This window comes from Capra hircus, chromosome 17 (genome assembly GCF_001704415.2).
Source record: "Capra hircus breed San Clemente chromosome 17, ASM170441v1, whole genome shotgun sequence".
NCBI lineage: Eukaryota > Metazoa > Chordata > Mammalia > Artiodactyla > Bovidae > Capra > Capra hircus.
Genome location: NC_030824.1, coordinates 17437082 through 17462791, shown reverse-complemented (window position 1 = coordinate 17462791; position 25710 = coordinate 17437082). Strand labels below are relative to the sequence as shown.

Here is a 25710-nt window from a genome sequence, read left to right as displayed (position 1 = left end):
CTCCAGACTGCAATAAGGTGACTGACCAGTGCCTGTCCTTCTTCAAACGCTGTGGGAATATCTGTCACATTGACCTGAGGTACTGCAAGCAAGTTACCAAGGAAGGCTGTGAGCAGTTCATAGCCGAAATGTCTGTTAGTGTCCAGTTCGGGCAAGTGGAAGAAAAACTCCTGCAAAAACTGAGTTAGTCCAAGGACAAGTATGTAAATATGGGGTAGGGGAGGGGAGGGGAGACGCCAGGAAAAGGGGAAAGACTTTACAAAAAACTAGGGCCTTTAAATATTTCCAATTTGGAACTTGGAACAACAAACCCCAGACGATTCCCTTTTGCAAGTCTCGCCGAGGGAGAAGCCAGTCCGCCACCGTTTGGGGGATGAGCGAGCCTGGTGCTTTCCTCTGGTCTTTTTGAATCAAAACCGCACTGCTTTCTGGACCATTGCTCAGGCGGCCTTTACCAAGAAGACATTCCCGTTGGAGAGGAGGATGGACTTGGGCGACATTCTCTTACTGAAGCATGAGCTTAGGAAATTTTGGGGGGGGTGGTGGTGTTTTTTGTTTTGGACACCTTACTCCTGACAACTTTGGGGGTTTTGGTGTCAACATAAAGTGGACCACACACCACATCTGCCGTCTCAACATGTTTGTTTGGTTTTGTTACATCTTACATTATGCAGAACTATTTTTGTACAAATTGTTTAAAAGTTATTTATGCAAGGTTTGAATGCATACCAGTGTTTTTATTGTTTTGAGATTGCCAACTTCCCTGGTTTCCTTAAGGTAGGAGAGAACTTTTCCCTGTACTTCATACAAACCCATCTATACATGTGCCCAGATCCGGCAAAGCAGGCTAAGACCTCTAGTTAAAAGCATGTCTAACTGGAAGTTGAGAGCCTGCTTTGTATGTCAAGAAATTGCATAAGCATGATGTGGATATATGTAAATTATAGTCAAAGTGAGAGAGACACTTTGCTAAATTTCCTCTGTATAGAATTCACCTTTTTTTTTCCCTCAAAATTTTGAAATTCAGACTTCAGCCTTTGCACTCAGGAGGGGTTTGCTCCAGCATGAGCTCTTATATTCTACATAGATCTAATTTATACAGTGAGTCGAGAAATAGAATAAATGACCCAACGCAGCCTTTTCTTTTCTTCTCTCCTTTGAAGTGAGCTGAGTTCTCATTTGAGGTTTAGCACATGGCTGTTGCCCAGTTGTAAAGTTACGCATTCATAAGTGCCACTGTTGTAAGGTGTTGTTTTCCTAGACCTTCCCTGATGCAGTTTTACCTTTGTTGGATTTGTATAAACAATTGTACAAAAAAACCCACTCTTGGACTTTGAGGGTTTTTGTTCTGGGGCGGACTGGGAGGTCCAGAGGCCATAGTCTCGACACCAGTGTATGCTATTCTGAAGCCAGACTAGGTATCATTTCTTAGTCACCAGAGAAATGCAGCAGCCCCTTGGTAAATGTTTTTCCGTCGTCAGAAAGAGATCTTGCCATTCGTAGCTAATAAGGTAAGTCCACATGTAAGAATTAGATACAAACTGCTTTAAGGGGCAGAGTGGCTTACCTGTGTGGTTGCCTCTGACCACACCTATATAAAATAACTTCCACAGCCACTTGGCATTTCCACTGCCAAAGAGAGGGAACGGGGGTCCACTTGCTCAGCCTCCAGTGGAGGCGACTCAAGGAGACCACAGCCTGAACTGGTGACCTGGGGCTGGGGTGGCTGGAGGCCCTTAGCTAGGAGGTAACTACCCCAGGTGGGAAGTCAACTTGAGATCACAGAAAGATGCAACTAGTCATCTAAAAATAAAGGTAGACCAGCTTCCTTCCTCAGTCATCAACGGCACCATCAGACTTGGGTCTCATGGGACTAACCTTTCCCACTAATAGTCATTTCATACTCACACCACCACCCCCAATCCTTTTTTTCCCCCCATGGTGAAATGGTTTTAGATCCCGTCTAGGTCTATGCCTCCTATTCATTTAAATCCAGAGATCCTTTCTGACTCAAACTGGAGACATCTGAAGCTGTTGCACCCTGGAATTTAACTCAGGGGATCCATTTGACAGACGTAAGATTAACACGTGATGGTTTATAAAAATGTCGCTCACCTTTAACAAGCCTCATCTCTCATTGTGGAGCACCCACACCAGAGGTCAAGCTGCAGTCTTCTTGGCAGCCTGAGTGCTGCGAACCTCTGAGTAAGACTGACCCTGATGTCCAGTAAAGGCATCTTCTTCCTTGGGAACTGCTGAAGGATGACAGTCGTTTCCATGTAGAATCTTGGCATTAGAAACTAACCCTGTTTCCTGGTCACGTTTGCAGTGTGCTGGTCACAGATTACCATCCCCCAGGTGTACGAAACAATCCAGTTAAGATTATATAGTAAGTCCCCTATACACAAACAAGTTCTGTTCTGAGAGCACATTCCTAAGTTCAGCTTTTTCTGAAGTCCAACAAAGTAGCCTAAATACCTAACTAATGCAATCAGATATATAGAACTGTATAGGTTTATAATACTTTAGACACATTTCTCATCTTCTAGTACAGACTTTAAGTACAGTACCAGCTACATCACTGCTTTAACACTTGCTTCCAGACATCCTGGGCTTGAAATAAACACTGTACTCTACAGTATTGTGAAGTACACAAAAGCACAACCACTCCTAGACGATGCATGCACGACAGTGTATGCGAGGTATGTGAACTAACTCATGACTGGACATGTGAACACATGTTCACAACTTGAAGGTACATTATGTCAAGGTACTTAGAATATCCCAGTACAGACCTGTTCCTCAGAATGAGCTTTAGATGAGGCTGGGCCAAGCTAGATGCTTGCAAACAGCTATTCTGAGCCCAAATATTGTATCTGATGAAGTAATGGAAGGCACATAAACCATACGGAGCACTTCCTGGGTAAGACCACATCTTAACCCAAGAAAGAGGAGAGGCTCCAACCCTTTCCTTGAGGGATGCTGACCTTGACAAAGGGAGATATCATGGCCCATCGAATGACATCCTTCCGTACCTTGAGGATAAAGAGATGTCACTATTCCCTTGTGGATCCATATGACAGGTTACCTATTCAGAAATAGAGACATGGCATGCAGCTAGAAAATGCAGGTTCCGGAGAGAGATGTTTGCCCTCTGCCAAATAAATTAGTCCCTTATTATTGCAATCTATTAGGCTGAAAATGTGTTTGCTTCTTACTAAGCCAAGGTTGTTTGAAAATGATACCTAAGAAGATCCACCACTAGTTTTCACTGCTAAAACAAGCACCTGATACTATATATAAGTCCAAGAGGAAACAGTAAATAAGCTGTTTTCAGCTGAGACTATGAGCAAACAAATCTCAACTTTCTAATTTAACTTCAGATACACCAATACCTGCTGCTTGGCTTCTATTTAGGTGTGTTTACTATCTCACCCACTAGCCGGGATTTGAAGACCCCTCCACCAAATTAGTGATTTGTGGGTAATGTTGAATTTCTGGAGTTCACTATCTGACTAGAAGTACAGATTAAGTGCACCTATAGCTTCAGCAGGGGCTGAGCTTTGGGTCTGCCAGCAAACACAAGAAAAGAGGTTTTGAGAGTATCCACAAAGCACTGGTTTACATGCTTTTGACTCTCACTATCAGAAAACATAGAAAGGCAACTTTATTTCATAGCCAAACTTCTGGCCATAAGCACAGCGGGGAAGACTCTTTACCTCCTTTGCTATAATTTTCAGATCTTGTTCATTCGGGATCCTGAGCACCTGAAGGCATGTGTTACCCACTGCACAGAGTCAAAAGATCAGAAATCCACAGGACTCACCCAAGGAGTTACATGATGTTTCCCAAAAACATACCTCGTCACCAGCAGTGGAAGTGACTCCACAGTTGGTCTCAACTCAACCACCGTGATCAGAATTAGATCTAAAAGAAGAGAGATTTCAGATCATTAATATCCCAAGCACCTTTTTTGCATAAGTTAGCTTCTCAGGTTTATCATCTCAGGTATTAGAGGAGTTAAGAAAAAACATCAGAGCTAGGTTCAAATTCTGAGGTGGGGCTTATATTATTTAAAAACTTTTTTCTTTGGCCTCACCATATGACTCACAGGACCTTAGCTCCCCGATCAGGAATTGAACCCAACCCTCGGCAATGAGAGCACAGAGTCTTAACCACTGGACCTCCAGGGAATTCCTTGTGGTGACTTTTTAACAGACTTTAGACAAGTTTTCCCAGAGTGAGTTCCCCATCTGTGACATGAGGTAATATATATTTGGAGATAACCACACAGCACCTGGCACAACACCTGGTCACAGTAAACGGTGAAAATGTAGTTAAACTCACCATTAAGTCAGCAGCCAAGGGTAGATGGGGGCAACATCTTTGAAGGTGCCCCTTCTTCTAAAGGAGGTGCTGGACCAGGCATGGACACCCATTCATGCTGTACCCAAGTGAATTAGGAACTGACCAGGAAAAGTGTCCATAAAAACATTTCTTAAAATCTAATTTTATTCCTAAAGTTCAAATTAGCTAGTGGGTAGCACTGAAAATACACTTTCACTATACAAAACAGTGTAAACAGATTACACGTTAATAAAGAATTCAACACGCACACTTCTCTAATGAAGGAAGCTAGATGCAGCCCTTGCTAGAAAAAGCTGTACCTGAACAAAAATGGACATGTTTAGTCTAAGGCCCTGGCAGATGACTATAGAATGTCAGTTGTTCCCAATGATGTTGAAACGCAGAAAGAGCAACAATGTGGAAACTTACATTCATCAAATAGTAGCATTTAAAATATACATGACTAATAAAATGAACATTCAGAGGTGCCACTGCTCAGCGTGTACCATGTCAGCCATTTGCAGACAGTGATCTCATCCAAAGAGAACAGAAGTTTCAAACATCTGAGTTAAAAATAGGACGAAGGAGAAACAAGAGAACAAGAGAAATGTCCTGCAAAGAGAGCAGTAGCTGATGCCATAAGCAGTCCACTTGAGCGAGGAGTGATCAGAGGCGTTGTGAGGGAGCCCAGCAGAACCTGGGAAACTGAGCCCGTGCTCAGGCTGACGGGCATACGGCATAGACCAGTGTGGCCGCAACTCAGGATGAATCTTTCCCGTCCCCAGTTAGGAGTGAAAGTAATTTTTTTTTAAATAGCTTCAGCTTTCGAACAGGAAGTTTCCAGTCCCCTTCTGTGCACGGAGATGTCTCGGACCGAGCTCAGCGCAGGGGGCGGGCTTCAGGACTTGAACACGTGCACAGCGCGCACCACGTACTGCCGGCAGATGGGGCATTCGCTCATGCGCTTGCCGCACTTGGTGCACGTGACCATGTGCCCGCACTCGAGCAGGACGCAGTCGATGACGGCGTCCATGCAGATCCGGCACAGGCTGTCGTCCTCCTCATCCTGCAGCTGCAGCCGCTCGCCATCTGAAAGGCAACAGAGGGCTGAGGTGGCGGGCACGGCCGCGGAGGGACCCAGTGACCCCACCGTGAGCAGCAGTCCCCACTTCTCCGCACCTCGCTTCCTTCCCCTAGAAATCACAGTAAGGACGCCTCGTAGGGTTGTGTGAAGAATAAGTGAGGAATGCTAAGCTGAGGGCCAGGGATGATGTGCCTAGCAAATGTTAGCTATTTAATGCTATTTTATGTTGCTGTTGTTTAGCTGCTAAATCGTATCCGACTCTTCTGTGACCCCGAGGACTGTAGCCCGCCAAGTTCCTCTATCCGAGGGATTCTCCAGGCAAGAACGCTGAAGTTGGTTGCCACTTCCTCCTCCAGGGGATCTTCCCGACCCAGGAATCAAACTAGTGTCTCCTGCATTGGCAGGTAGATTCTTTACCACTGAGCCACCTGGGGACCCTCGATTCTGTTTTATATGTGTACATAATACAAGGTTTTTGTGATAATAATGGTTTGCTTCTGTAAATAAAAATGAAGAAACCCCAGGCTGGCTGATACAGGAGCCTCAGAGTCAGAACATGATTGTAATTTCCAGCCCAACTGTGTGGCCTTGGGAAAGTCACAGACTCCAAAGCCTCATCTCTGGAGGAGGAACTGAGGAAAGTTTATTAAAGCATCATACATCAAGTTGCCTGTCACTGGGGGAAGGCACCCCCTGAGTCTTGGAAGTATCTTGAAATTCATCTGTGTTTCTGGCTATGATAGTACTGTTGGGGTCTGTCTATTCAAAAGGCACCTTCTGGTTCTGAACAAGAAAGGTGTGGAATGATTTTAAAAAGTTCATTGCAGCCTGAGATTTGGCCACAGAGCTTTGGACAGTGAGGTTTCCCCTTCTACAGGTCACAGAAGGACTCAATGGGAATCATGAAGGTTAGGAAAACCAAACAGGAATCCAATCTCTAAGGGCCAGTAGTCTCCGGATTTAAGAGAAATAAACACTGCCATGTCAAGAGATTTTTGTCCTCTGAGGTCCTAGTTCTCGGCCCACACCACTACCGCAAAGTGGGTAGAAAGCGTGCATGGAATAAGATGACACGTAAGCCTCTAAAGGCTCCAGTGACTAAGATGCCTGTGTCTACTATTGTGGCATCATCTTAGAAACAGGTGTGCCAAAAGGCTTTCTGCATATTCTGGGCATGGACCTGTTTATCAACCAATGCTGTGTTATAACCAGCTTTTAAAGAAAAAAATTCAAGATGATAAAAGTTAATGATGGGAGGACTGTTTTTGAGATTAGAACATAATATTTGTCAGTCTGAACACCACTGAATTCTTTTCTCTTACCTATAAATGCTCTGTGGCCCTGACCCTTTACTAGCTGAGGATTTCTGTTCCATGCTCCATCAGTATGTAGTTTAGAAGTTCTTAACCTCAGCTTTTCATGACTTACACAGAAACCTACTAATACTGATGCTAAGAACTACTTAATATCTTGGCTCTAGAGAATTTTTTTCCCCACTGATTATCTCAATTATAGCTTTTAAATCCTAAGTACCAGCTTGCAAGACAGGTGAGTGAGAAAAGAAGCCTTTTTATAGATCCAAGGAATTTCATTAGAGTTCTAACAAATTATGGAAAGAAAAAACAGACTGAACAAATGATTACCTGACTCACCAGCAATGGTGAAGCAATGGTGATCTCAAAGCCAACATTACATAATGAACCTACTGCTTAAAAGATCTATAAACAGCTTCATGACTAATTCACACTCAATCAAAGGACAGTTTTCTCAAAAATAAATTGGACTTCATTGTGACAGAGACAGCCCAGTTTTAAAAAGCCTAAAGAAGGCTACTCTAAGGACAAAAAAAAAGGAAAAATAAACCTACATGACTTTTGGTTTTCTTCATTCTCTTTGTATAACCGGTTTACTTTCTCTACTAGCTCCCATTTTTCACAGCAGCCAGAATAGTTGACGAAATTCCGAGTCAGGATCTCCTTCAGCTGGCGCACACTCATCCCTTCCACGTCCTCAAGGCTTGACAGGTCAGACAGAGAAGCTCTCACTCTCTTCTTGGCGAGGCCAGGCGTCTGAAATCAGAGTGCATCCATTACCGCTGTTCCTGCAAATTCAGCAAGGAAAACAGCGTAGCACATTTGCCCTACGGGCATCACTGGTCCTGGAGGTTCGATCCAGACTTCTCACGAGTCCTTGTTGTGTCCTATATGCTGTGCTGCATTCAGACTAGAAGCAACAACCTGTGCTAATCTAGCGGAAGTCCACATGGGTATTTTCCCTACCAGGGTGAAGAAATGTCAGGAAAATCAAATTACACAGGCAGTCTCACCCGCTCCTCCAAGTTTTCTTCATCATCGTCGTCGTCATCGTCATCATCGTCGTCATCATCGTCATCGTCTTCTGTGTTTGCTGAAGCTATTTCACTGGGCTCCTACACACATAATGGATATTAGGCCAGGACTTTTCCTAGCAATATCAACCCATATTTAATACTAGAGAAAACCCTTCCAGCCATCCTCCCTAAGAATGGCCCCAATACCTGGTATACTCCACACCTTCCCAGGGTCCTGAGAGCTGCTGCCCCTCCCAAAGAGTTGGGCCCCACATGATTCTCTAAATAACTAACCTTCCATAGTTATCTCACAGGTCAAATTCCTATAAGAATGTGAATCTGTAAAAGTCTAACCAGAATATTAATTCCCCAAGGAGTTAAGAAGGGGCCATCACAGGATACCAAAGCCAGTAGCATATGAAACTGCACTGTGTCCTGATCAAAGGACCTGCACACGGCTAGTTTAACTGGAGCCTCTAAGATACAGGTAGAAACTAAAGCTCTAAGATCAGCCCTAGTGTCAGGGCTATTTGATTTCAAAGATCTCAGTCTTACTATCTCATACTTAGACATTCTAATTCCAAGCAAAGCTTTCTAGAATAATTCACTGATGGTGGATGCTAGTTCTAGTTTTTAGAAGTTCCTCAACCATCAGATACTTTTTTCTTTAGGGAGAACAGAAACCCTATGTCAATTTCTGATTTCAAGTATTCTATCCCAGTAGTTCACAAGCACCATATTGCAATACCCAAAACCCACACCTCCTGAGTGGTGTCATATACCCCAAAGTGACCTGAAGGTCAGACACATGCATCCTGTGTTTGCATCATAATTGTGCCAGCTGCCATTTGACAAAACAATAAAATGCCCAGCTTGGGCTTATTTAATTTATGACTATTTAGAAAGCAACTAGACCACATTTCCCTCTGCTTCTAACCTCTTTCCTCAGAGGAGAAAATTAAACAAGGAGAGAAATGTTCAAAACAATTCTTTCAGCATTTTAGAATCATTCATATATACAAATTGGGTATTAATTACAAGCCCTTGCATGTTATTCCATCAGAATGCCCAAGGACCTCACTGGGACAACATTCTGCACTGGCATTTCTTTGAAATGAGTAAATAACCATATCATGTTGCTAATTCAGATGGCTCTTTCCCAATATCTAGATGAGCACAACTTTACCGTAGCAAGACAACTGGGCATTAGGTTACCTTATAGTTTCCATGGTCATTGACACACAAATAGTAAACATTTTTACTAGTTTCAATAGTAAACACAAATAGTAAAAATGTTTACATCCTGTAAACACTTATGTGCTATGTTTCACGGCCATTATATCAACAGCTAGTATTTAACTATAGGATTTAAGGAAACTGGGATAACTAAGGTCAAGACTGACAAGCTCTTTTCAGACCCTTTGTACAGCACCCAAGTGCAGAGCTTCACACTAGGGGAGCCAGAAGGCACAGAGTTCAGCAAAGCGTGGAACCTCTGCTCAGCAAGGAGCCATCAGCCCTGAGGGCCCCACCACACTGGCCAAGAGCAGACGATGTGCCAGGCCCTTGGGGTAACTGCACCCTCGTACCTGTGCCAGCGCTCCAGATCCTAAGGTCCGGTCTCCACCCATAAGCTCTCCCTGAAACGAAGATGCGGTAGCAGACGGGGCTGTATAGTTTGAAAAAAATGAGTGTGTAAAAAAGCTAGAAGTCTGGGACCTTGAGGAATTGAGACTGCTCGTGTCCAAGTCGTCCTCAGAGCCCAGCCGACGGTGGCACAGGACCAGGTCCACCAAGTCTTCTTTCTCCCGACAGGTATCGATTGGTATGTTTCGAAGGATGAGATACTGTCGGAGATCCTTCACTTTCAGTCGCATTAACTGAGGGCGCTGAAAGGCCGTCTCTTGTAATAAGTGACAAGTGGAACATCTACGGAGATTTTCTTGTAAGACTGAACACACAGAGCAAAAATCTTTCTTGCAGTCACAACATACGTGCTGAAGAGACAGAGAGAAAAGAAGCATTTAATGAGAGCCAGACATAAGCCACTGCAAAAGCCCTAGTTTTCCTTTCGTTTTCTATTAAAATTAAATTTTAGTTTTTATGAAGCCCCCTATGGCACCAGACCCATGGGCGTTTCGTGTTCTCAAAGCTGTGAAAATCAAAACAGTCATTGCTGAGGCAGTCTGGATTCACCGAAGTACAAATATAGCCCTTTAAAAAAAAAATACTCTTGTGTTAATGAATTAAAACCTTTTCCACTCATGAGTGCAAACATGTAATTAGCAAAGCAGAGCTGACTTGAACCACATGGAGCAGAAAAGCACAAGCACAAACTCTCTTCCTGCTCTTTTCCTGTGAAAATTTCCTGTTTAAAGAGAAGGGGAGCTGTTCACATGTTAATCAAATATATCGAATATAAAATAAAAAATAAGTAAGAGAAGAGGGGAAAGCCCCTAACACAGAGAAGAAAAGAGAAAGACAACTGATCTCTCAACATCAAGCCAAGCAAACAGAGGACACCACTTTATAATATCTGTACCCTCAGTTCAGTTCAGTCACTCAGTCGTGTCCAACTCTTTGCAACCCCATGAATCACAGCACGCCAGGCCTCCCTGTCCATCACCAACTCCCAGAGTTCACTCAAACTCATGTCCATCGAGTCAGTGATGCCATCCAGCCACCTCATCCTCTGTCGTCCCCTTCTCCTCCTGCCCCCAATCCCTCCCAGCATCAGGGTCTTTTCCAATGAGTCAACTCTTCGCATGAGGTGGCCAAAGCATTGGAGTTTCAGCTTTACAATCAGTCCTACCAATGAATACCCAGGACTGATCTCCTTTAGGATAGACTGGTTGGATCTCCTTGCAGTCCAAGGGACTCTCAAGAGTCTTCTCCAACACCACAGGTCAAAAGCATCAATTCTCTGGCACTCAGCTTTCTTCACAGTCCAACTCTCACATCCATACATGACCACAGGAAAAACCATAGCCTTGACTAGAAGACCTTTATTGGCAAAGTAATGTCTCTGCTTTTCAATATGCTATCTAGGTTGGTCATAACTTTCCTTCCAAGGAGTAAACATCTTTTAATTTCATGGCTGCAATCACCATCTGCAGTGATTTTGGAGCCCCCCAAAATAAAGTCTGACACTGTTTCCACTGTTTCCCCATCTATCTGCCATGAAGTGATGGGACCAGATGCCATGATCTTCATTTTCTGAATGTTGAGCTTTAAGCCAACTTTTTCACTCTCCTCTTTCACTTTCATCAAGAGGCTTTTTAGTTCCTCTTCACTTTCTGCCATGAGGGTGGCATCATCTGCATATCTGAAGTTATTGATATTTCTCTCAGCAACCTTGATTCCAGCTTGTGCTTCTTCCAGTCCAGCATTTCTCATGATGTACTATGCATAGAAGTTAAATAAGCAGGGTGACAATATACAGCCTTGGCGTACTCCTTTTCCTATTTGGAACCAGTCTGTTGTTCCATGTCCAATTCTAACTCTTGCTTCCTGAACAGCATATAGGTTTCTCAAGAGGCAGGTCAGAAAAAAAAAAAAAAAAGAGGCAGGTCAGGTGGTCTGGTATTCCCATCTCTTTCAGAATTTTCCACAGTTTGTCGTGATCCACACAGTCAAAGGCTTTGGCGGAGACAATAAAGCAGAAATAGATGTTTTTCTGAAACTCTCTCTTGCTTTTTCCATGATCCAGCGGATGTTGGCAATTCGATCTCTGGTGCCTTTTCTAAAACCAGCTTGAACATCTGGAAGTTCACGGTTCACGTATTGCTGAAGCCTGGCTTGCAGAATTTTGAGCATTACTTTACCAGCATGTGAGATGGGTGCAACTGTGTGGTAGTTTGAGCATTCTTTGGCATTGCCTTTCTTTGGGATTGGAATGAAAACTGACCTTTTCCAGTCCTGTGGCCACTGCTGAGTTTTCCAAATTTGCTGGCAGATTGAGTGCAGCACTTTCACAACATCATCTTTCAGGATTTGAAATAGCTCAACTGGAATTCCATCACCTCCACTAGCTTTGTTCATAGTGATGCTTTCTAAGGCCCACTTGACTTCACATTCTAGTATGTCTGGCTCTAGGTGAGTGATCATACCATCGTGATTATCTGGGTCGTGAAGCTCTTATTTGTACAGTTCTTCTGTGTATTCTTGCCACCTCTTCTTAATATCTTCTGCTTCTGTTAGGTCCATACCACTTCTGTCCTTTATTGAGCCCATCTTTGCATGAAATGTTCCCTTGGTATCTCTAATTTTCTTGAAGAGATCTCTAGTTTTTCCCATTCTATTGTTTTTCTCTATTTCTTTGCATTGATCGCTGAGGAAGGCTTTCTTATCTCTCCTTGCTATTCTTTGCAGAACTTTAAATCACAATCAAAGCCATTCCGTGAGCAAAGCTTAGAGATACTAAGATGTGGTCATTTCCACTTGGGGTTAGGAATACCAACCCTTGCTAACACCTTGTTCCTTAAGTATTTTAAAAGACTAAACTGACAGACTAGGAGATGACCTAGCAATATGATGGTTCTCAGAAAGAATGACTTTCTGTCCTAAAAAAAAATAACTGTTTTAGCCCAAGTGTGGTATGTTGAATCTTTAAACAATAGTCAATATTAACATAGTCACTTCTTCACTTGAGTTCATATGGGTAGGGGCATATTTTTTGAAATTTGAGGTCAGAGCCATAGTAAATCATCTCTGAACAGATTGTTGACTAATTAAATCTTTTGCTTCAGAACATAAGCAGTATCAGGAAGAATCAAAGTGGATAAACAAAGTCAGAATCAGGAGAAAGGATGGCTGAGCATCATGAGAAATAATAGTGTCTAGTCAGAAAAACTGAGCGATGATACACAGCCCCTTCAACTTAATACTTTCCAAATGGGAAATGGTTATTAGGACTAAGTTTTTGACATGCATAAGAAGAAATGAAGAAAGTATTCAAAATAACATACAGTTGAGAATTCTGACACATAAGTTTTTAGTATATAACATTTCATGCAACTCACCTTCTTTCTAAAGACTGAAAATGAAAGTCCACAGGCTTTGCAAACTATATTAGGCCCTTCTGCAGATGCTGGTGGGTAAGCAGAAAAATCAGAATTTGGTGTAAATCTGAATGGACCAGTGCCTCCTGCAAATCCAGATTGCTGGCCCCTGACAGCTCCAGTCCCCATGACTTCGTTCAGTAGCCCACAGCACGAAGCCCACATAGACGTAGCACCCGCCTGAAAAGGAACAAAAACAGGCATCAGTTTAAAGCTGAGTGGAACCTGGGCTCTCCAGGATTCTTAAGGAATGCCATTCTGCAGAAGCATGTTTGCCCTAAATAATTTTGAGATTGTGAGGGGGTTTTTTTTGGCCACACTGCCTGGCCTGTGGGATTCTACTTCCCTGACCAAGGATTGAACTGGCAGTGGAAGCATGGAGTCTTAATTACTGGATCACCAAGGAAGTTCCATCGAGATTATCTTTTTAGCATCAAAATTTTAAGCTATTTGACAGTGGGTAATATTCTGGTATTTACAAAGAATATTTGGCTTTGGGGATCCTCATGATACACTGTTAACTAAAGGAGAAAGATACAATATGAACCCAATTTCATTAAAAAAACAACAAAAACCCCACGCATAAATGCTTAGAGATGTATGTGCATACAGCACAGAAAAAAAAAAAAAAAGACAGGATAGAAGTACATGCTGTGTGATATTTGGGGTTAATGCTTATCACCCCCCCCCCAACAAATTGTTCTTTATCTAAAATTCTAATTAAGTGTCTTGTATTCTACCTGGCAACCTTAAAGACTGGTGACTACAGATAGCACTGTTCTGTAGGCTGAAGCAGTTTTTCCTGTCATTTAGCAGAAAGAATATAAATTCAAATTATTTAATTTCATTAAACTTCGGTCCTCTCATTTGTAACTGGACATAATAAACTATGGCATATGAATACATTTTTGGTTTTTTAAAAATGACTGGGAAAACATCAAAATGCCAACTGAGGCACTCTCTAGGTTATCATGTAGATCTCATATAATTTGTTTTCTGGAGTTTTCCCCTGCTTTCCAAATCTTTATAAAGAAAATATTAGGGACTTCCCTGGTGGTCCAGTGGTTAAGAATCTACTCTGCAGTGCAGGGGACACAGGTTTGATCCCTTGTCGGGGAACTAAGATCCCACATGACATGGGCCAACAAAGCTGGTCACAGAGTTCTCCAGAGCCTGCACATCACAACTAGAGAGCCAGGATGCCGCAATGAACATCCCGCTTATTACAACCAGGACCAAACACAACCAAATAAATAAATATTTGTTAAAAAGAATGTATACATTAACATTAAGGAAAATTTTTACAAGCAAACAATACTGAACATAATTTTTGATAACTCGATAACCATAATGACGTTATGAGTTCTAAGGGCTATTTGCTACACCACTAAGTGGCTTGAAACTAATATGCTGCCTTTTATGTTTTCTCCCATCTCTTCCCTTTCTGTGAATCATCACTGCTATCACTATAGCTACCTCTAGCAACTTCGTTTTTTTTACTGTACTCAGAAACCTGATAACCAAGCTGGTTAGAAGTGTATATAAAAATATATTTTCAGTGAGGGCTTTAGGCATTTTCCCATGCTAAAAACAAAAAGCTACGGTGTTTGGAACCAGTGAGCTCTTGCCCCTTGTCCTGATTAAGCACATTCTAGACTCTAGGTAATGTGATAAGTAGTGGAATTCCAGGTAGGTGAGGTCTTACTAGTTAAAAGGGCAAACGACAACAGTACGCTGTCCCTTCATTATCTAACTCTGTCAAACATTTACTGCTCGTCCAATGAACTCTTAAAAAACTTTTTTATAAACAATCTTAAAAGGTTATTTGGAATGTTAGAGAAGGATCATGCCATTCTTGCTACTACCCAGAAGTAGTGCGTGTGTGTGCTCAGAAGTAGTGCGTGTGTGTGCTCAAGTGCTCAGTTGTGTCTGGCTCTTTGTGACCCCATGGACTGTACCCTGCCAGTCCTTGGGATTCTCCAGGCAAGAATACTGGAATGGGTTGCCATTCCCTTCTTCAGGGGATCTTCCTGACCCAGGGATTGAACCGCCTCCTCTATTGGCAGGCGGGTTTCCACTACTAGCGCCACTTGAGAAGCCCACCAGAAGTAGTATGCTATGTTAAATACTGGGAAAAGAGAAGGTAAAGAAACATGAAACCACAATACAAGGTTCAAATAGTCTTAAGCATCAGGGTCACTGACTTAAGTATTATATGGCTTCAAACCCTATAATTCTCAAGAAATAGTGATACCTTTAAAGTCAGGTTAAGTTATAATTAATAGTTCATACCTTTAAATAAATACATACCTCAGACCCTAGAGCCATGATTTGTTTAAACATAAAAACATAAAAATCCAGATTTACTAACAGTCCATTTAAAGTGATTGTTTTTTAAGCAAAGGATTCACCCTCAGTGCTTTAAACAGTGAGCTCTTAAAACAACTGAGAATGTTTTCAAAATATTCAATTTGCACATAATATTTTGGGGGGGATACCTCAACTACAGAAAGCACCACCAGGAAAAACTTTTTTCATTCCAAGAGTTTAAAGAAGTATAGTTTTGAGAAACTTTAGCTTCCTGCTGACCTAACTTCTAAATGATTAAATTGTGGTTAGCACCCTTTTAATTCCTGGGTGATATTGTCTTAACTCCAGTAAAAATTCCTCATGAACAGAATTTCTTTCTATAGTTGCATCACCATGACTAATTGATAAATAACTCTGTAAAAGGTTTCATTATGATACTTCTTTAAAAAGGCAATGTAATTAAATTTTTCCTGCTACCTAAAAAGTTCAAATTGTGTCTTATTAAGAAAGAGTAATAAAGATGGAAAAAATTCTGACCTTGCAGGCCAAAAAAATGAATGATACTCCCTTTCTAAAAGTAGCTCTGTTGCACATTCTGTTCTTTCTGTCCCGAAACACTTTTACAACGAGAGTAAAGGAAGGATACAAATTTTCAAACCATGTTAATGAGTACAACCATTAAAATTCTAGGTTGAAAATACACACAGTTCTGTTGAAGGGAATAGAAGAATTTGTTTTTGGGAAAGCAACTGAATCTCTGTGTAGACATCAATATTGGAAGGTAACAATTTCATCCAATTCCTCACGTTTCTATAGAGGGGAGAGAATTTCCTTTTCATTCCCCAGACGGGAATATAATGGAAAGAATGCTTCTATCTTTCAGTTATTTCATTATAAAATAAAAATTAAAACACAAAGCCCAAGCCAACTCCCAGAGCACTGTCCCAGGCAAAAATGTGTTGCTATAACATAATATTTGGTACAAATCAGCCAAAGACCATACCAGAGGGGAAAAAAAAGAAAAATCTGAAACACTGAAAATCTGTTTCCGCTTCCTTAGATCTGTGAACTCAATTTTGAACAAAATCTCCCAAAATGAGAATAATCTCCCAATAAGAGAATATTCTTCACATCCCGCTAAAGGGTAAATCTACCTGTGCGTACTGTGTGGAAGCCCAGTTACCAGTTTTATTCCAGGTACCTTTCTTTACCATTCAGCGTATCTTAAAAACTTCATTTCTATTTCCCCTTTAAGACTGTGTTTTCTGGCACCCCAGTGCTGAAATGAAAGTGATCTCTCTAGTGACTCAACCTCCCCCACTTCTTTGGAGCAGGTATTTTTAATCTTGTACTACAGAGGCTGCTGTCACTGCCTCTCACTAAGGAGTTGCCTAGGCCAGTGAAACTGCCCTTAAGACAGTAGTTGGACTGGCCAGGAGAGCCGTAAAAAATACTGAGCCCCAAGATTCTGATTTAACTAGTCTGGGCATCAAAACTAACAAAAAAAAAATTCCCTATGTGGAGGGGTGGAATATGGAATTTGGGGTGGGTGAGGCTCATAAAGGAGGGGACATATATGACTGATTCGTGTTGATGTATGACAGACTACCACAGCACTGTAAAGCAATTATTCTCCAATTAAAAATTTTTTAATAAAGAGAAAAAAGTCAACTATAAAAAAAATTCCCCATGTGATGTGAACATACAGTCGAGGTTAAATGGTTAACACCTGCTGAGTCTAGATTTCTCCTTCCTGCCTCCATCATTTCAGCTGGAGAATCACTCAGAGATTCCAAAGTGGAAGGGGCTGCAGTTACTTCTGAAGCCTGTGCCTCTAGAGTTCTAGGACCAACACCTCCATCACATGCTCCTCATGACCTGTGTATACTCCCCACCCCATGTCCCATCCCCAGGCCCCAAGTAGTGGGATATGCTTTCTGTTCTTCCTTTCCCTCCATGGTTTCCCCTAATTCTTTCAGAAAGGCTCAGCTTGAGTTTTCAACAATTTACTCTGGTTTTTAAATTAGTTCCTCTCCTTTACCACACATTATTAGCCTGGAACTTAGGCTGAAATTTGATGCCGTCCTTCATTTGTTCTTTGCTTTTTGGCCCAAATTTCTTATTTTCTAACTTATTCCTCTACACCTTTTCTTGTGTGCAATCTCCAGTATTGGGAGAAAGAGTGATTTCTACGTCCATCAAAAACAGCCATTGCGCAAACTATTTTTGTCATTCCTCACCTCTAAGTTGAAGGATCCACGCAAAAGATGAAGCTTCCAGGCTTAGGCTCCATCTCCCTGACTTCCATTAGTATGTTTCACCTTCTAGCACTTTCCCTTAAAGTCCTAATTGCCTAAATTTCTTCTGATGTTCCCTCGGGGCACAAGGACCCTCCCTAACAACTGTTACCTTGCCATTCAGTTAATAGTACTTGAAGTGTCCTATACTAATCTTTCCCTTTCAAATCTATCCAAACTTCTGTTACTGCTTGATATTACAGTTCCAGGGCTTCAGATGGTGCAGGGAAGAATCTGCCTGCCAATGCAGGAGACACAAGAGATGGGAATTCGATCCCTGGGTCGGGAAGATTCCCTGGAGGAGGAAATGGCAACCCACTCCAGTACTCTTGTCTGGAGAATCCTTGTACAGAGAAGTCTGGTGGGCTACAGTCCATGGGGTCGCAAAGAGTAGACATGACTGAGTACACAACACACACACTAACAGTCCCATTTTTCAAGTGACAGAATCTCCAAAAGCAATTAAGGAACAACTTAAGAGAGCATTTTTCCAACAACTGAGTTGAATGTGTGCTCTTGGGAAGGGGGCAGGTGGGGCAACATGAATTTATCCTCTGAGCTTTTGACTCTCTGACTCTTACGTTTCCTTGGAGCCCAGTTCCCGAATCTAGGGGAGTTGTAACCAAAAAGCCCTCTTTCTTGTACTTGTACCCTCCCTTGAAGAGCTTTAGAGACCCAACTTCATGTTCTTTCCAATTCTGTTTTCCCTGTCCTCTAAGATCTTCTACCAGTTTAATCGGCCTGCCTTCTCTTATTTTGCTTTTATTTACACTCTGATCATCTTTTGATAGTAAGATTGAAGCATATTTTCCAAACTATTCCATTTTCTTCTGAATATTCTGAGCAAACACAATTTCTAGGCAGACAGTACACAAGACACAGCTCTTTGATTTTTGGAATTGCAGTAAATTCAAGTTGTTGCTATGCCTCAGTTACAAAGAGGTGTGTCACCTAAATATAGGTCACCACCCATCTTTCAGTTGCTTACTTTGTTAAACAAACAAACAAACAAACAAACCTACTACCCTTCCATGAAAAAAAAGACAAAGTCTGGATCTCTGAAAACTAAAGCTATGATCTGGGTATATGTGACTAACAATTCTAAACCTTACTTGGGACCATGGTTGACAGCAGGACTCAACAGACTAAACCACATGAACCCAAGAGGTTAGAAGGAACAATAATCTGTAAAGATGGTGACATTTCCTCTCTTGGCCATGAATATAGTTCAAAAACAACATAGAGAATAACTGAATAAGGCAACCATCTACTTATGTCTGGCACAAAACTCCTAGCTCAGGGAATGTAGCTGTTTGCAGCTGATTTTCTAGCCATCAATGACTACTGAAAATAAATGACTTTCCTGATAAACCTAATCCCTTTCCTACACATCCTGTTAAGACTAAAATTATTCCTGAACAGATTAGCCACAGAACCAGGGCCTGCCTGGCATCAGTTAAGAACCAGATATCATATTAAAAACTTACATGACCCACAGTAAGAAATTAAGTTTTAAAGTCTCTTATCTGAACTGCCCCAGACACCTAGATCTCTTCATGTTATTCTGGTTTCCAATGCCAGCTCTTTTTTTTTTTTTCCAAAGCCAGTGCACCAAGATCTTAGGGAGCCAATAACACTTTTTTTTTTTTGTCACTCACATTCTAAAACTGAGTAAACAGATAAGACAAATAGAATTTTAATATTTGCTTTTTTACTGGTAACACCAATGGGAGAACATGACTTTAGCTCTGCAGCCAACTGGTCTTGATAACATGTCACCCAATTACCTACACAGCTGGCCAACAGCAGCTTACCATCCAGCTAATCAGTGTCATCCCAACCAAAAGAAGTGAGATCTGAGAAGGTCCCAGGAAAGTACTGAGTCAAGCATGTTTAGCTCCTTTGTTAAGATCACCAACATAGAAGTTTCTCTTTATTTTCTAGTAGCAGAAAGGCTGAAAGTGTTCCTCCTGCGTTGTTTCTTCCTAGAGAATGAAGAGGAAAGTCCCTCTCCTCCAGATTAGTTTGTTACTCACAAACCTAGACAATTTGCAGGAGAGCGGGACTAACAGTTTCCAGTGCTGTGACACTTATTTCCACAACAGTACCAGACCACCAATTTTATAAGCACTCTCTGGTGTTCCTCAGTCAGAGTCACAATAGAGGCTCATTCTGAATCATCATTTTAGTCAACAAAGGCAAGAGGAAATGTGTTGTTTCTCTGGGAGAGCAGTAGCCCAGCCTTCTTTCTGGCACAATGCCAGAGTTTTTGAGTGGCTCAAGGTTCAGCTGCTGCCTGTGTGTGTGTGTATGTTGTGTGTGTTCAGTGACTCAAGGTTCAGCTGCTGCCTGTGTGTGTGTGTGTGTTCTAATGTGTTGTTTAGAATAGCTAGGGGTTGAGGGCAGGGGAGACTTCTAAAATGCTCAACTGAGAGAATTAACAAAAAGTTTACTACAAACTTTGAATCCTCTTCTAAACTATATCAGGATGTGATCCCTTTTAATGGGTCCACCAAATGTAATAGTAGCCAGGCAAACTAGAATGAGGAATAAGAAAAGCTATACTGATTTCCATGAAGACTAAATCAGGAAGCAGGGGGAGTTAATGGGTTTGAAAACAGTAAAAAACTAAATGATCATGGGTGCTGTGCTTACTTGCTCAATCCTGTGCCACTCTTTGCAACCCCATGGGCTGTAGCCCGCCAGGCTCCTCTGTCCATGGGATTCTCCAGGCAAGAATACTGGAGTGGGTTGCCATGCCCTCCTCCAGGGGATCTTCCCAACCCAGGGATTAAACCCAGCTCTCCTGCATTGTAGGCAGATTCTTTACCATCTGAGCTACCAGGGAAGCCCAAGAATACTGGAGTGGGTAGCCTATCCCTTTTCCAGGGGCATCTTCCTGACACAGGAATCAAACCAGGGTCTCTTGCATTGCAAGTGAATTCTTTATCAGCTGAGCTATGAGGAAAGCTAAATAATCTAAATGATCATAGTCTAAATCATTTGCTTTTGACTAAACTAGGTGATCATGAAGCCACCTCCTAAGCATTGCTTGCTTTAACTCTAAATGTGGTAATAATTTACACAATTAAGGATAAACCTAAAAGTTCCCATTTCAGAAACATTAGTTTTCTTGGATGCTGTAAGAAGTTATAAGGACCAGGCAGGAATTCAGTTCTTCCATTAGTGGAAGCTTCTTCAGAGAACTCAATCATCAAAAACTCTGTGTTTAAACTGTGAACAACCTTCAGTTTGCTGAAACTCAATGTCCTTGTGTTAACAATAAGACAAGGCATTTCAAATCTCAGTACCCATGATACAAAAGAATAAGTTTTACAGTTTTAATTTTAATGAGGTTAAACTTCCCTACACTTAAAGTAAACCAGAAGAAACTGTTAAGATAATAAGCAAAAACCTTTACCCTATTTAGAGCCACTGGAGGAACACAGTTTCTTAAAACGTCAAAGGATTTCTTACTGAAACTGGTGCTTCAACTGAAATATAATATGCCAGCAACTCTGCTACCTTAATGATCAAGTATTAGACCATATACCACAAAGGAGGAAACTCTGCATCCTAAGTTCTTTCTCTCATACCATCTGAACATTAAGCAGGCTGCAAAAACAAATGCTGGTCTTAAAAATGTAATATTTTTATGCAAGACATTTGACCAAATTGACTGATTTTTACAATAACGTGTTCTGGAGATCATAAATGTTGTCTTCTTTCTGTTTGGGTTTTCTTTTTTTAAACAGTATACTTAACCCTTAGCATCACTCCCCCACCTTTCAAGGAAAAGAGAAGGAAAAAAAGAAATTACATTAAACAGATTACTTTCTTCTTGATGTCTCATTTGAATTTGGAACAATGAACATTATTAGTACAATTAAGGGGGAAATCAATATAAATACGGAAAAACAGGAAGGAAAATTAAATCAAACTAAAAGACACACAAGAGCAAAGCAATGCTCAAAATGCTCCAAGCTAGGCTTCAACAGTACGTGAACAGAGAACTTCCAGATGTTCAAGCTGGATTTAGAAAAGGCAGAGGAAGCAGAGATCAAATTGCCAACATCTGTTGGATCATACAAAAAGCAAGAGAATTCCAGAAAAACATCTACTTCTGCTTCACTGACTAAGCCAAAGCCTTTGACTGTGTGGGTCACAAGAAACTATGGAAAATTCTTAAAGAGATGGGAATACCAGAACACCTTCCCTGCCTCCTGAGAAATCTGTATGCAGGTCAAGAAGCAACAATTAGAACCAGAAATGAAAGAACGGACTGGTTCCAAACTGGGAAAGGAGTATGTCAAGGCTGTATACTGTCACCTTGCTTATTTAACTTATATGCAGAGTATATCATGAGAAATGCCAGGCTGGATGAAGCACAAGCTGAAATCAAGATTGCAGGGAAAAATATCAGTAACCTCAGATATGCAGATGACACCACCCTTATGGCAGAAAGCAAAGAGGAACTAAAGAGCCTCTTGATGAAAGTGAAAGAGGAGAGTGAAAAAGCCAGTTTAAAACTTAACAGTCAAAAAACTAAGATCATGGCATCTGGGCCCATCACTTCATGGCATATAGATGGGGAAACAATGGAAACAGTGAGAGACTTTATTTTGGGGGGCTCTAAAATCACTGCAGATGGTGACTGCAGACATGAAATTAAAAGACACTTGCTCCTTGGAAGAAAAGCTATGACCAACCTAGACAGTGTATTAAAAAGCAGAGACATTACTTTGCTGACAAAGGTCCGTCTAGTCAAAGCTATGGTTTTTCCAGTAGTCATGTATGGATTTGAGAGTTGGACCATAAAGAAAGCTGAGCACTGAAGAATTGATGCTTTTCAACTGTGGTGTTGGAGAAGACTCTTGAAAGTCCCTTGGGCATCAAGGAGATCAAACCAGTCAACCCTAAAGGAAATCAGTCCTTAATAGTCATTGGAAGGATTGATGCTGAAGCTCCAATACTTTGGCCACCTGATGAAAAGACCCTGATGCTGGGAAAGACTGAAGGGAGGAGAAGGGGATGACAGAGGATAAGATGGTTGGATAGCATCACCAACTCAATGGACATGAATTTGAGCAAGCTCTGGGAGTTGGTGATGGACAAGGAAGCCTGGCATGCTGCAGCCCATGGGGTTGCAAACTGAGCGACTGAACTGAACATATGACACTAATTTGTATTTTCTTAAAATCCCTTATAGGAAGTTAATTAGATACTACTCAAAGGTAAAACAGTTACCTGAATCTTTGAGACATAAACCTATTTCAAAACAACATTTTCTAGACTCCTCCCCCAAAAATTAAAGAAAGTAAATACCCATTTTATACATATACTAAAACCAGCTCCTATTCCTGGGTCTGTGTGAAGATGTATTTATCTGATTGCTTGACTTTTAAATTAATTTTAATTCCAGTGAAAGAAGTACTTGCTTTGATGAACATTCATATGTTAGAATTTCATGACATCAGGAATCAATGATCCTGCCCAGAAATCTTCAGATGACACCACATAATTAATCCTAGTGAGAAACAAAGTTAATAAATAGCTCAAATCCTAAATTTTATGAATCCAGTATTCACAGAAATTTAAATGGAAAACAGAATCTTCATATTTGTCTTGTTCAGACTGGTCTATCAGGTTTGTACTTTGTTTCACAATATGTTTCACAAATGTCTTTTTACATTTTCAAATCCCATCCAATTTGGTTTTTAAAACTTCAACTCAGAAAGCAGCATCTTCCACCTAAATTCAAAAACACTCCTGAAAAGATTTCAACACTGGACTTGCCCCTCATTCTCTCCTTTGACACCTTGTTTCTTGGTAGGTCACAAATTTAATACTAATAAAGATACTAACATTCTTTGAGGAGTTATGTATAAAGATTCCTGCTTTGTTTTTGGATCTTATTAATAAAACACAGCAAGATGATGGTTTTCAGCAAAGAAAGCTAGTTTTAGATACCTTAATAGGTAAATTCAAAGTTGAAACATTTCATGGCTGAAATGGGAAGTTAAAATAAGCTGTTTGAATATACTCATACTTAACATCCAGTTCAGAAGTTACCTATTCCAAAAATCTTCCTTGCTTCCTATAGCCAGAAAAAATGCTTTCTTGCTCCTGAGGGTTTTGCATTTTTGATACCTTATATCAAATTCTCCCTCAGAATGTGGTCTCTTGAGAATGTCTCTTCTCTTTTGGTTGGCAAACTCCCAAAGGATGCGATTGTATTATGAATTACTTCTATGCATGAAATATCCCTCTTAGCTAACATGTGGGAAATGCTCAACAAAATATTTCCTTGGGGCTTTGTGAAAGTAGTTTTAAGCTAGCGGTTCACTCTGTTATTTTTCTTAACCCACTGTCAATCACACCTCTTCACAGAACTTAAAAAAATCATCTAAGTCTGAAAGACTATCACCTTATGACTCATCCCACTTGGTTTGAATCAATACTTGAATTGATTGTTGTACCCAGAGTTCTTCAGAATTCTCAGCGATAGAGTTGAGAGAATCAGTTCCGAAAAGTGGGCCAGAATCTCCCCGCCTTCCCCTAAACTTCTCACTCAGTGATGCTCCCACGCTCTCACACCCACCTTGAAGACTCAAGCTGTCAAATTACTTGCTGCGTACCTAGCGGCGACAGAGACACATTGGGTTTGATAGCGCTCTAGGTCACGGCCCCAGTGTTAAGCCTGTAAACAGATCCTTCAGGCTGGGATCCCCGCCCTGAGGTATTTCTAACAGGGAGCCTAGCCCGAGCCTTTACGACTCTCCGCAACACTCCTTTTCCCTTCGTCCCGTAGTTGCCGTCCTGCGACAGTCCCGTGGTGCTCCCGACATTTGGGTTAGTTCAAGGACTCGGGACGGGAGAGGGCACGCTGTAGGCAAAGGCACAGAGGGTGAGGTAAACACCGGTGGGTCTGCCTCCGGCCCCCAAGGACGCGGACAGGGCCCGGCGCCGAGAGGGGCCCACCAAGCATGAGGGCGGGGGGCGCCCGGCCTCTCCCCCGGCCTCGGCCTCGCTGTCCGAAGAGCTGTGGTAATTGGGAACTGCCGACAGCCCAGGACACCCACTTGCGGGTCAGGGCCCCAGACGCCGGTCGGGGTCCCCCCCTCCCCGCCGCCCCAGGTCTCCGCGGAGCTCTCCGTGGTGCCGGCGGGGTAACAGCTGAGGCGAAAAAGAAGGCGCTTCAGGCGCCCTGGCCAAATATGAGAGACGAGGAGGGACTGCCCGGCCCCACCGGCCCCTCACCTTCATGGCCGCGACCGCCGCGTCTGGGTCGGCTCTGCCAGGGAACTCAGCACCATAGCAGCTCCTAGCACAACCGCCCTCCTTCCTTCTGGGCGGCGATTACGGGGCCTTTCTGGGCGACCCAGCGTCCAGACGTAAGGGGCGTGGCCACGCCCGCTGCGCGCCCCGAGTGGCGGCCGAGTCGGCCAATCTGAAGCCGACACTCCGGGGGCCTGGCCCCAAAGCCAATAAAGGGGCGGGAATGGGGCGGGGCCTCTAGCTCTGCCTGGTAGGCTAAGGAAGAATCCGTTCCGCCGCAGGCGGAGATGGGCGGGTCTGGGGGGGTGCCGGTAGGTACACTCCCAGAGGTTCTCTTCATTGGGTCGCTGAAATCGGAGTCAGCATCCCCTGAAGAATCTGTGGGGCAGAGATTTGGGTTTAAGGCTGGGTGGTCAAGTTCTCTGGGAGGTGAGGGCGGTAAGGGGCGTGGTAAATTTGAAAAAGCCGGTTTGGTTGGAAGGTTTTTGTAATAATAACGGTCAAAGCAGGGCCTCGGATTTCCTCTCCAGACGGTCAAGCCTCTCACACTAGGTAATGACCTCAGGTCTCCTCTCTGGAGCGTCCACTGAGCAGTGGCAGCTGCTCACGCAAGGACTCGGCTTTAAAAATCAAGGTTTATTGAAAACACTTGAAGAACCAACGGTTCTCAGATCCCAACAGCTCTTTTAGAGCGATGTTCAAAATAACCAAATCCTAGCACGGTGAGAGAATTAAGGTGAGTCCTTGGAGTTGGCTTTATTTGGATCGAGAAAATTAGTTTGTAAATTAAAGTACTGATTTCTTCAGCCTGATTTGATGACACTCCGTAGTTTTTCCTATATTCTTCCTCTCCCATCTAACCAGTACTTAAATATTTAAGTAGGGAAAGAGATATAAAGATGTCAATTCTTCTCATGGGGACCTAAGTCTAGTCTATTGCTTTTGAATAGATTTGCTTATATGTACTATGTCAGATTAAAACATAAAGCCATCCCACTTAGGCTG

The 25710-nt window shown here is 42.2% G+C and overlaps 2 protein-coding genes across 8 annotated transcripts in view; one reads left to right on the top strand and one right to left on the bottom strand.

Annotated features, from left to right (window-relative positions):
- Positions 1–1323, top strand: part of KDM2B (lysine demethylase 2B) — a 119853-nt gene extending 118530 nt beyond the window's left edge. For all 7 annotated transcript variants that reach the window (XM_018061280.1, XM_018061277.1, XM_018061278.1 and 4 more), the window contains one exon: positions 7–1323. In XM_018061280.1, coding sequence (XP_017916769.1) covers positions 7–188 — 182 coding nt within the window. In that variant the 3' untranslated portion in view covers positions 189–1323. The remainder of the gene's footprint in view (positions 1–6) is intronic.
- RNF34 (ring finger protein 34) lies at positions 4491–24804 on the bottom strand. Its single transcript, XM_018061273.1, has 6 exons — positions 24688–24804; positions 12782–13000; positions 9350–9757; positions 7758–7859; positions 7299–7500; positions 4491–5436 (listed from the first exon to the last, which is right to left on the bottom strand). The coding sequence occupies exons 1-6, from the start codon at positions 24691–24693 to the stop codon at positions 5246–5248; spliced, it is 1128 nt and encodes a 375-aa protein (XP_017916762.1). The 5' UTR covers positions 24694–24804; the 3' UTR covers positions 4491–5245.